Raw genomic sequence first — 12,423 nt, forward strand, 5'->3', positions numbered from 1 at the left:
GGATCTCCAGGAATGATGCCTCAGGAAAAAACAAACACCTTTCAGAAGGAAATATACCCTATGCTACAACTAATTCACCAAACAATTGTCCCACACAAAGAGGATATAAAAAGAAACCATAGTGAGACTAAATACAATTTAGATAATATAAATGAGCAAATCTCCAATCTAAATCTGCACCTAGAAAATTCCCAGACAACGACAACAAAGAAATGAACAAATAAACCAGAAATCAGAAGACGAAGCAGAGGAAATGGACCTAGAGATGGAAGAGATAAAAGAAGGGAAATATAAACTACCATATACATATAAAATACTGCAAGACTTAGCCATAACAACGAAAATGGAAAAGATGCTTTACCCCTTAGGTTTGAAAAATATACCTGATAATAAGGAAGACGACTTTAAAAAATGGAATGTAGAGCTGTCAGGGGAAATATTACAACTTTGGAGACAAAAAAAAATGAAGAGAGAAGTTGGGGGAGAAGGAAAGTGGGAGTTGCAGAATTCCCCACCAAAAATACCCTACCTAAATTGTCTTCCTCATGCCGAGCAACTTTTACAAAAATAGAAAGAAAATTCCTGGGTGATTTAATTGCCTTGGCTTGGAAAGCTACTTGGCAAAGAAAGAAAGTGAGAGTTAAGATTTAAAAAACAGAAGATTTGACCTATTAAGAGGGGGCATTGCATGTTTAAATATTTGTTCGAATATGATTAAAAGAACAGATGACCCTTATATATAATTAGACTTTTAGAATGAAAGATATGAGTTAAAATTAAAATAGCATTTTTTTCTTTCTTTCTTTTTTGATATGGGAAACATGAAAATAAGAGGATCGCTGGCATGAATAAAAATTGTTAGCTAAATGTAATTAACAATGAGAAAATTGTAACTATCAAAGATACTTCAAATACTGATGGGAAATTAAACCTTAATAAGAACATGAAAAAAGGATATTGATTTATGAATTGATATTGTTATATTAGTAAAATATAATGAGGATGTTTATATCTAATTTTCCTTTATTGACAAACAGGAAGAATCTTGGATTATAGAACAGATCAAACACTTACTGAAAGTTTATAATTATTAAGCAGAACTAGTTTCCAATTTTAGTTTGCACTTTTATTTTTTTTAAAAAAATCATTTTAAGATTAAAGATTGTTTTGTTAACTGTCTATAAACTTAATTCATTCATTTAAAAAATTACTGAGCCATCAGCTCCAGCACATGGCAAATGCTACTAATTACTACTTCAATATTTATTTATTTTACTCTGGACATTATTACTGATTTCTGTTTAGATCATTTTGTTGCTACTATTATTATTTAAAAAGTTCCTTTTCTTTAAAAAACATATACCAAGAAGCTTGCCACACTGTGTGAGATCCACTTCTGCTTAGTTTATTTCTGTCATTTTGTTTTTTCCTCCGCTGCTACATACTCTTCAATTTTAGTCTCCCAATCCTATCTTGACGGCAAGGTTTCTTTTCCAATGTTGCACCAGATTGATTCTTGCTGTTGCTGTCAGCAGGTATTTTAATTATGACACATGTCATTTATATTCTCTGAGATCAAACCTAATAAAATATTTGTAGTTTTAATTTAAATTTTATTTTCAGATTGTTTGGGGGTACTTCTTTCCAGTACCACCGTGTGTGTGTGTGTGTGTGTGTGTGTGTGTGTGTGTGTGTGTATTATTTTAATTCCATTTATATCCCGCCCTTCTCCGAAGACTCAGGGCGGCTTACAAGCTTAGCAGTAGCCTTCATTCTATGTATATGCCTGCTTATTAGGGCTTTCACACAACCCCCCCAAGCGGCATTATTACAAAGTCAGCTTAATTGCCCCCAACAATCTGGGTCCTCATTTTACCTACCTCAGAAGGATGGAAGGCTGAGTCAACCTTGAGCCTGGTGGGACGCAAACCTGCACTAATTGCAGGCAGCTGGTGTTACTTAAGAAGGCATTAGCCCACTGCTACACCAAGGCTCTATAGATGTAAACACTTCAGAAAGCACCAGCTCACCACAGCTTGCCACTGTCAACTCGCTGCGGGACACCTTTGTACAGCTAACTCGCTGTGGGGATAATTCACCGAGGGTGGCTGAGCAGGTAGAGCACATGGAGGGCAAGCGAGCAGGTGGGCAGAGTGCGCAGGGCACGGCAAGATGATATATTGGGTGGGCGGCCAGAGGGAGAAGTGGGCGAGTGGGTGGGTGGGTGGGCAGAGCGTGGTTGGAGCAGGTGGCAGAGAGGTGGTGGCAGCCGGGGGCACAGGGGCCACCAGGGATGAGAGTCGATTGTGAAACAAACGTTCTGGGAAAGAGGAACCCTCAAACATTGTGCCACAATAAATTAGCCTGTAAGATGCCACTGGATGCTTTGTTTCTGACTTCTATAATGGCAAGAAATTGAACTGCTGAGAAGACATGTTCTGAGCAATGCCCCCACCTCCCCACCGCAACCGCTGCCTCCCCCTGGCATCTTCCACAAAGGTAGTGTCATCTGCCCATCCATTCACTTGCTCACCCAGCTCTGCCACGCGGTCCATCCTTTCATCGCACCCTCTACACTCTGCCCACCTGCTGGCTCACCTGCCTCACTTTCCCTCTGGCCACCCGCAGCGAGTTGTCCCCGTGGCCAACTGGCCATGTGCAGGTGTCCTGTGGCGACTTAACAGTGGCAAGTTGGCAGAAGCAAGTTGGCAGTGGCGAGCTGGCTGTGGCAAGTTGTGCTAGATCCTAAAAACTTTCCTTCTTTGTGGTAGCATTTCCAACAGTTCTTGTTACAGGATTTATCCATCTTAGCAATTGTTGGTTGAGTGGTATACCATCTGTAGAACGTTTTGTGCCAATTTTCCCTTTTTCTCAGCTAATTCCCTCTTTTTATTATAATTATGTTTTCTTTTTCCCCCCCCTCTTTTTCTATATTCAGTTAGCTAAAAAAGAAGAAGATGCCACTCAGCTGGCCTTACTTTGGTGAGCAGCTGGGAGTAGTAATCTGGAATGCTGTCCAAGGCTGCATTGCCAAACGTGCCTTTCAACTGGCTCTTGCCATTGATTGGACTGCTTCCAAAGGGAGGGAAGAGGTTGAAATTGGCGGTGATTACTGGTTCCATCAGAGGCAGCAAAGAGAGTTCCTGAGGAGGAAATAACTGAATCAAACCAAGGCTTCTTCATATGCCGATACATCCTGCAGACCATATTAAAGGAATTCTCTGATTTAAATGAAAAAGAACAATATGAGTTCACAGGCCCTGAAGGTTGAATGGACTCCTATCTAGGGCTATTCTCCCATGACTTTAACAGGAAAAAAGTAGTTCCTGCAAGATTTTTGAAAATATATTTCTCTCTCTATAGCATCCAGATCTGGTGAGATTTTGCTGAAGACAACAAGAAGCTACATTAGATTAATCCAGGGGTCTTCAAACTTGGCCCTTTTTTGACTTGTGGACTTCAACTCCCAGAATTCCTCAGCCAGCTTGCCTGGCTGAGGAATTTTGGGAGTCAAAGTCCACAAGTTATAAAAGGGCCAAGTTTGAAGACCCCTGGATTAACACAACCAGCTCAGGTCTTTTCTAAGGCAGTGTGTGTTGACGCAGCTGAATTATGACTTGTTTGTGCTGCTTCTGAACTTCTAATATTACACTCAGAAAAGGATACCAAATCTATTTTACTGAGATATGTAACATTCAAGGTTATGAATGAGCACCAATAGGGCATCCAGGAACAAAACAACTTCCTAGTATGCATCTGCACAAAACAGAAAAGGACAGCGCCCTGTTGCAGAACATTCTTCTACAAATAAGGTTGAGAAGACATAACACTATTTCTTTTCATCTTTCAAAAATAATATAAAATTATGGGCCGCACTTAGAAATCTGTATGAAAATATATTTTTTTGAAGGAATGAAAAATGTGTATTGATTTATTTTCAGTCAAAAGAGCTATAAATTTGATGCGCGGAATTATCAACTCCTTGTCTATGACAAATAAAATCCTGGCTGAACAGGAAAACTGTTACTTTTGGAATTCATTAATTAGAAAGAATCCATATACCAATTTGATTCTGCAATTAGCCCAACATTTATGGATTTTTTTTCTGATTTTAGAATTTACAGTAATGTAGGTTTCATTAAAACAAACTGGAACATTCAAACTCTTTGTGTGGCAAAAGTTTTCACATTTAAGAAGCCATTTATCTATTTCTGCCTTATCTTATTCTGTAAGAAAATAATCTGCCCCTGAAACTCTACCGATTTTCAATTTCTTTGCTTATGCGTATTTGTGCACAGCCTGCTCTAACAAAAAGCAATTTATGTTTAGTACTTTATAATTCCTCAAAAAAAATCTGGGGAGAAATGAATAACAAATGGAAATAACATAAGCTTCAATTTCCTGTTTCATTTCTCATCTTATAAATGCCCTTTTCTTTTTCATATGTCTTATATACATGCTATCCATTCAATAATACCGTGATGATTTTAATGAGTAGTTAAAATGAGTATTTGTAAATTCATTGTATACACTGTAATATAATTATAATATTGTTGAAGCATGTAACTGTTTGCTTTAAAAAAATTAAATCACCATATTTTAACCAGAATGCATCTGAACACTAAGTATTCTTTAAGAAAAGTTCCCATCTAAGGTAGCCCTTGCTTAGCAAATCACAACTGGGGCCCACAACTCTGTCACTAAGTGATGCAGTTGCTAAGCAAGTATCATGTGACTGTGGTGGACTTAAGTCATTTCTCATTAGGTTATTAAGTCACCACGGGTTAGTAAGCAAGACATCACCTGACCATGACTTACAATTTTACTGCTGGCTTCTACACTGACTTTGCCTGTTGGAAGCTAGTTACAAAGCAAGCAAACAGCAATCATGCAACTGCAGGAATCTTGCAAGGCTCATAAATGCAAGGGCTGACTGTGAAGTTACTTTTGCAGCACTGTCATAACTTTGAATGGTCACTAAAAGGGCAGTTGTTAAGCAAGGTCTACCTGTATAAGGAAGCCACTTGGGTTGGAGAGATACTGCAATTACTTCTTTGCAGCAATCAGTTACGGTAAGGAAAAAATAATAATCTGAATACAAGCAATTTTGCTAGCTGAAAGAAAACATAAGACTCTTTATTAGTTTGGTGTAGTAAATACCTCACAAGTCTTTCAAAAAAAATTGTTTTCCTCTTTTTTTAAAAAAAAAAAAATCCCATTTATATCCCGTCCTTCTCCGAAGACTCAGGGCGGCTTACAATTTAAGCACAAATCAAATGTGCTTAGCAATAGCCTTCATTCTATGTATATGCCTGCTTATTAGGGCTTTTGGGCCCCCAAGCGGCATTGTTACAAAGTCAGCTTATTGCCCCCAACAATCTGGGTCCTCATTTTACCTACCTCGGAAGGATGGAAGGCTGAGTCAACCTTTTTCTGAATTAGTCCCTCATCTTTCATGATGACTAAAGTATATACTTGTATTATAATAAAGTAGAGATACAGATTAAACCTGCCTCTGTGGTAACAGATGAGAATTGCTAAATGTTTTGTTTCAATTAAATGTCTTTGAATGAAACGGTAATGTATCAGCATCAACATCTCACACTCAGGAGTTGAATTTCAAAAAGTAGGAGATCATTCCTAAAATCAGATTTAAATTTTCAGGGCTTAAAACCATGAGAGGAAAGTGTGTACAGCCCTCACTGTGCTGAAAGAAGCTGCAGGCATTCTACTCTAGCACAAAATGTATTAGGCCACTTTGTTTTCTTATTTATTAAAGGTAAATTAATGAGGGAAAATAGCTTCAGACATTTTGGAGATGTAATTTATGAGTTTTTAATGAAAAACAAGCACGATTTGTAAAATGAATTCAACTGCATGGGTCCACTTATTTTTGTTTTCTGACTAACCAAAAATCAACCCTAAGTGAAAAGACAGAAAATAATTGACATGTTTCACTAGATTCATAAAATGGATTTAAAACATGAGGAAAAATTGGAGGTGTACATGAGTTTAGGATAGCTCTACTCCGTGCAGTGGAATAGAAAGAAAGGGGGGGAGAGAATACCATTCCTAAATTAATTTCTTCCCAGGATTAATAAGAGTGGGATATCCAATGTTCAATATTGCATATTCAATGTACTCAAATATTAATGACACAAATTCTTGCAGGGGAAAAAAAAACCGCGTGACCACGGTCAGAAAAATAAAAGCCCTATGTATCTGGTTAAGACTGTTGTGGTCTTTTTTCACGGAACACACTAACACACTTGATTTCGACTCAGCCTGTCAGCCAAGCAAACCCAAAATAGCTGTACCTGTTTCAGTTGTTTCATGAGGGCTTCGTTGGACTTCACGCCATCTTCCTTGCGCAATTTCTTGCGGGAATTGACAAGTCGCTCCCCAGCTTTCTGGGATCGTTTTGGCTTCGGTGGGGGGATTTTCTTTGCTACAAGGGCATCCTGGTGAGGAGAGAGGCAGGCAGTAGTCCCTTTCTCTCCTCAGCAAATGTGCTCCAGTTCCCAGAAGGGAGTCATTCTATGGAGCTATCAAAGCTCACCCACCCAACCATCCCTGCGCCAGATGGGCTAAGTGAGTCACAAGCAAAAGTACCAAAAAGCCCAAGCAGGAGGGACAGACTTATAGGCAGCCCCATTTTACACTGTAGATGAAGAGGGGCCGTTTTAAACGTTGCTTCCTTATGCGTCCAGTGGCAGAACCCTGCCGGTGGCTATGCCAAACCTCTCATCTCAGTTTGCTGATTTACTAACTAGGCCAGGGGTAGGCAACCTTGGCTCTTTTATGACTTGTGGACTTCAACTCCCAGAATTCCTGAGCCAGCCATGCTGAGGGGAAAGGGAGAGGTTTCCAAGCTGAGCCAGGCTGGCTCAAGAATTCTGGGAGTTGAAGTCCACGAGTCATAAAAGAGCCAAGGTTGCCTACCCCTGAACTAGGCAATCTACATATTCAACCACAGTCAAGGAAGATCCTTTTTTTAAAATAATGGGGAAAGGAAGCACGTCCCTATTTTTTAAGACTCTTCGTCTCAATGGTTGCAGCAGGAGAAAGAAGGGCAGAAATGAACTAGCATTATAAAGGGCAGAAATAAGTTATTTCAAAACCAGAACGAAAGGCAATGTCGTTCCAAAGGTGCTTCCCCAAAAGGCAACTGGACTTTCTTGGTTTTGTTTTTTTCTTTGAAAACATTTTGCTTCTCATCCAAGAAGCTTGAGAACCGAAACATTTTCAAGGAAAAAAAACCCCAAGAGAGTCCAGATGCCTTTTGGAAAAGCACCGCAAACATTTGAAGCCAGTCAAAAAGACCGAAGGAGGCCATCTTGCAGCCTCATGAGAGTACCTAGAATTTGCAGAAATTAAGACTACCAAATTGGACTGGCCCCTCTCTCTTTCAGCCCAGTTCACCTCAAAGGGCTGTTGCTATGGGGAAAACAGGAGGAGGAAGACACTTTGGATCTGTTTGCCGCTTTGAGTTATTTGTAGAAATTATAAAGTCAGGATATAAATAAATAGGTAAATAAAATGCGAATCTTTCTTCTGGGTTATTTTTTTTGGGGGGGGGGGGAGAAACTCGTGACATTTTGACTCAGCCCGTTTTAGTGATATTATCCCTCCACCGACTGTGACTGTTAAACCATAATAAAAGGGTGGTCCAAACTAGCCAGTGGCAGAGAAGCAAATGCCCACCAAAAGCTGAGGATGGCGCTACGTCACAGTTCTCTCCTTTATAAAGGATTTTCTTCTCCAAGAAGGCCTGCTAAGCTTTTTCCAACAGATTCTTAGTGAAATCTATCCCATCAAGCAAAAAAAAAAAAACAACCTTCTCTACCATTGGGTAGGCGGGACTGGCTTTTCAGATAATAGTTTTCAATTTGGGTATTCATTAGCCACAGAGATATCAGAAAAGTAGGTGGGGTGGAAAGCTGGGATTTCTGTCACTGCCGCAGCCACTATTCCCTTTCCCCTTTATGCTCACCTCCCGAACATCTGGCAGCATCTGCAATCGGCCCTCCGCGCCAGCAAACTTGCCATCCACGTGCCCGTTGACGTCCCCCGAGCGCTGAGTCCCCAGCGTGACATTCTTGGCTCGTAGCAACTTCTGTAGCAAGAGGTGGCCAGCTTCAGTGCGGCTGAGGCTGTTATTGTTAGTGGGCCCAGCGGCGGCGGCAGCAACGGCAGCCACAGTGGCGGCTTGGGAGACGGGCTCCCCATTGGCTTCCCGCTTGACTGGCTGGGGGCCACTCATCAGTGCACACTGGGTTACCTCTTCCCTGGGTTCCTGTTTGATACAAACAAGGGGAGGGTGTCCCGATTGGGGCAAAGCTTTTCCCACATCTAAGGAAGCCAATTCCCCTGTCTGCCCATTGACCGCTGATGGCTCCATGGGCACTTTGCTGGGGGACACCGAGTCTCTGAGGCTCCCGGGGCCGAGAGCCGTTTCCTTTGTGTTTGGAACTAAAAGCGCTGGGTTAGGAGAGAGCAGGGGACTGGGAGTGGTTGGCTGATGTTTCTGGCTGGGCGCCGGCTGCTGTTCGGGGCTTTTAACCAGGAGCAAAGGGGACGGTCTCTTTGGCTCTGAAGGGCTGGGCTGCTGTGGTGGGAGAGAGGCCACCCCAGCGACGCTCAAGGGGACAGAGGGAGTCTGAGGAATAGGAAGCCTTGGTGCGCCCTGTTGGTGAGGACTGGTGGCCACCTGCTGGTTCACTGGGACCTTCTGCTGCTCAGCAGATGCAGCAAATCCCTGCTCTGGACGAAACTGGAATACGGCAAGAGGGGGCTGCCTCGGGATCTGCTGTCCCATGGAGCTGGGGAGGGGAAGCTGAGGAGCACCTGGCCGGCACTGGTCCAGTGACACCTGGGCCTGCCCTGGATAAGGGCTGCCTTGCCGCAATGCTTGGTTCTGCTGCAGCAAATTCTGCTGATGCCGCTGTATTAGCAGAGCCTGTAACTGCTGCTGTTGCTGAGGAGTGAGGTTCCGGAGCTGTGGATTTTTAGAGATGACTCCCTGAAGCTGAGCCCGGATTTGACCCATTACAGGGCTGGCCAGGAAGTTTTGGCCTTGGGGTGATGACTGTGGAACCATCATACTTTGTTGCTGCTGCTGCTGCTGCTGCTGCAATGACATTGTCAACCCAGGAGTTTTGGAAGTTCCGGCTGGGCTTTGAAGTCGCTGCTGCTGTTGCGCCAGTTGGCCCGGTAAGCCTTTGGGAGGTTGTTCCAGGTTTTGGCCCACAATCCTTTGCTGTGGAGCCATGGTGTTCTGCCCTTGGCTTTGCTGCTCCATTTGCTGATTGAGCAAGTGGGGAGGCTGAGCGGCCTCCCGGTGCTGATGGTGGTGGTGTGGCGGTTGCTGAGGAGATGCCTCTTGTTGCAAGATGCCATCCATTGCTGGGTGAGTCCGCTGCAGGTGGCTGCTTTGCTGCTGCAAGTTGCTGTTTTGCTGCTGCTGCTGCATCTGCATCTGCAGAGGGCCCAACAGGCTCTTCTGCTGAGAGTCCAGGAGAAGCTGCTGTGCTTGGCCCATATCAGCTGGCTGCTTCTGCGGTTCCCCGTGCTGCTGGAGCATCAGCTGAGAGGACTGCTCTTGCGGAGGGGCTCCGTGGCTGGGCATCCCTTGCTGGTCAGGGTGATTCATCTGCCCTCCCAGCTCCTGACCTCCTAAATGGGGCCGAAGCTGTTGCTGCTGGAGGACGCCAACTGCTCCATCCTGGGAAAGGACACTGGAGCCTTCTGGCCCTCCCTGTTGTTCCTTCACAGCCAAGCTCTGCTGCTGCTGCTGCTGCTGCTGCTGCGCTGGCAAGGCCGGCTGCATTCCCTGACTTGAGTGCAGCGCCTGGTTCAGAGACCCCTGCTGCGCAAAGTGCTGGATAGGCTCGGGGGCTATGCCCTGCCCTTGGCTGAGGGCACTCGGTGGAGGGCCCTGAGCCAACATTCCTGGCTGCGTGCCTTGCCCCTGGCTCAGGAGGGCCTGGTGCTGGGCTAGGGAATTCGGCGGTGGCTGCTGTTGCTGCTGTCCTAGCAACCTCTGCTGGCCAAGGAGCCCTGCCTGATGTGGTGGTAGTGGGGGCGGTGGCGGTGGTTGCTGCTGCTGCTGCTGCTGAGGAGACAAAAGAAGCCGATGCCCCATCATCCCTTGAGTCTGCTGGGCCAGCTGCTGAGGACAACCCAGAGTGCGATGTTGCTGAGGAGTCAACAACATTGGCCTCTGCCCAGCCTGGTGGCCTAACACACCCTGATGCTGCTGCAGCATGGAGTGCCCTAGTATGACTTGTTGCTGCTGCTGCTGCTGCTGCTGCTGCTGCGGAGAGAGTTGCTGGACCACAGCTCCTGGCTGGCTGTTCAGCAGCCCTTGTTGCTTAGGGAGCAGGTTCTGATTTGGCTGTGGGGTGGGGGGTGGGGGTGGGGGCGGCTGACCCATCAAACCAGACTGGCTGATTGTGCTTTGTTGCTGTTGCTGCTGCTGCTGTTGCTGTTGTTGCTGCTGCTGCTGCTGCATAGATACCTGTCCCATCAGGTTTTGCTGCTGAAGCTGAAGCTGCTGCTGCTGCTGCACAGATAGCTGTCCCATCATGCCTTGCTGCTGCTGCTGCTGCTGCATTGTCATTTGTCCCATGAAGTTCTGCTGCTGCAGCTTCTGAGCCAGCTGCAGTCTGTGCTGCTGCAGCTGCCTCTCCTGTAATAGGCGGTTGCCAGGAAAGAAATTGCTGGCAGGGGTGGCCCCGGATGGTGGTGGCAATGGCGACTGTTGCTGGCTCATGAATGGTAAGCCCTGTTGCACGGCCACAGGCGCAGCCTGAGGGAGGCGCAGGCCCCCTGCCTGGCCAGGCAGGCCTTGTGTCCCCTGCTGGAGGCCGTGAGCAGAAAGCAACTGGCCGGGAAGCTTGTTCATGAGACGAGGGCTTTGGGAGGGGCTGAGGGGCATGACTGTGGAGGTCTGTTGCTGGTGCTGCTGCTGCTTGTTGCGGTACTCAGCCATGAGGTTGGTATGTTCCTTCTGTTGTTTCCGGACCTGTTGAGTGGGAAAGAGTACATCAGAAGGAATTCCACTGCTTATTTCCTTCTCTTTCCTTAGGAGAGGGCAACTCTCTTCGCTCTGAAGTGTCAAGGAGGGAGATTTGCCTCACTCTGAACTCTAACCTCCTCGCTGCAAATATACCATCTCCTCCCACTCTTCCACCTGGCAGTTGGCCCCGTTCACTACTAGGCAATTTCCCCTTCCTTGTTCTCACTGGACATCTCAATCTGGAACCTGGAATTAAGGAGAAACTTACTAACAGTGAGGACACAATTAACCAGTGGAACAGCTTGCCTTCAGAAGCTGTGGGTGTTGGAGGTTTTTAAGAAAACACAGCCACTTGTCTGGAATGATATAGTGACCTCCCGTTTAGACTACTGCAACGCTCTCTACATGGGCTGCCCTTGAGGACCACTTGGAGGCTTCAGCTGGTGCAGAATGCGGCCGTGCGAGTTGTGATGGGGGTTTCCCGATACTCCCATGTAACACCTCTACTTCGTGAGCTGTATTGGCTTCCGGTTGCCCTCCGGGTGAGATTCAAGATGCTGGTGATGACCTATAAAGCCCTAAATGGATTGGGTCTGGGATATTTGAGGGAACACCTGCTGCCGGCATTAAGTTCCCTTCGTCCAGTGCGCTCACACAGGGTGGGTCTTCTCAGGGTGCCGGCAGTAAAAGACTGCCGGCGGATAACACCCACGGGGAGGGCCTTCTCTGTGGGTGCGCCTGCCCTCTGGAACCAGCTGCCGGTGGAGCTTAGGACTGCGCCTGACCTTCGTTCATTCCGCCGGGACCTGAAGACCTGGCTCTTTGAGCTCTCCGGCCCAGGCTGAGAATTTTTAACTGGGGTTTTTATTTTTTACGGATAATTTAATCTTTTTAAATTGTTTTTAACTTTTGTATTGGTTTGGTTTTAAATACCCTGTAAACCGCCCTGAGTCCTTCGGGAAAGGGCGGTATATAAATCTAATAATAAAATAAAATAAAATAAAATAAAATAAAATAAAATAAAATAAAATAAAATAAAATAAAATAAAATAAAATAAAATAATAAAATAAAATAAAAAAATAAAATAAAATAAAATAAAATAAAATAAATAAATAAAATAGATATAGGGCAGGGGTCCCCAACCTCCGGTCCGTGGACCAGTACCAGGCCACAGCATGCCAGCAAGCAGTCCGCACAAACAAGCAAAGCCCCATCCGCGGGATGCAGGCAGCACACAAAACCACGCCCCCTCCGGTCCATGGAAAAACCTCTCACCACATTACTGGTCCCTGGCGCCCAAAAGGTTGGGGACCTCTGATATAGGGTCTCCAGCTTTAGCAGGCTGTTGGACCAGAAGACCTCCAAGGTCCCTTCCCGCTCTATTCTGATTGATTGATCTTTA

General features: G+C 45.2%; 1 protein-coding gene and 1 long non-coding RNA gene across 2 annotated transcripts in view; one reads left to right on the plus strand and one right to left on the minus strand.

The window, feature by feature from the left end:
* The window catches only part of KMT2D (lysine methyltransferase 2D), a 125,820-nt gene that overhangs the window by 24,443 nt on the left and 88,954 nt on the right, over positions 1–12,423 (minus strand). Inside the window, exons 40-42 of the mRNA XM_083353039.1 lie at positions 7,994–11,026; positions 6,318–6,461; positions 2,979–3,143 (exon numbers count right to left, since the gene is read on the minus strand). Of these exons, the coding sequence (XP_083209165.1) occupies positions 2,979–3,143; positions 6,318–6,461; positions 7,994–11,026 (3,342 nt within the window). The remainder of the gene's footprint in view (positions 1–2,978; positions 3,144–6,317; positions 6,462–7,993; positions 11,027–12,423) is intronic.
* Positions 241–3,015, plus strand: LOC310634577. The gene is made up of 3 exons (XR_014491265.1): positions 241–368; positions 1,459–1,535; positions 2,939–3,015. It is a non-coding gene; the product is annotated as an uncharacterized lncRNA (long non-coding RNA).

The sequence above is a fragment of the Vipera ursinii genome (assembly GCF_947247035.1).
Source record: "Vipera ursinii genome assembly, chromosome: 2".
Lineage (NCBI taxonomy): Eukaryota > Metazoa > Chordata > Lepidosauria > Squamata > Viperidae > Vipera > Vipera ursinii.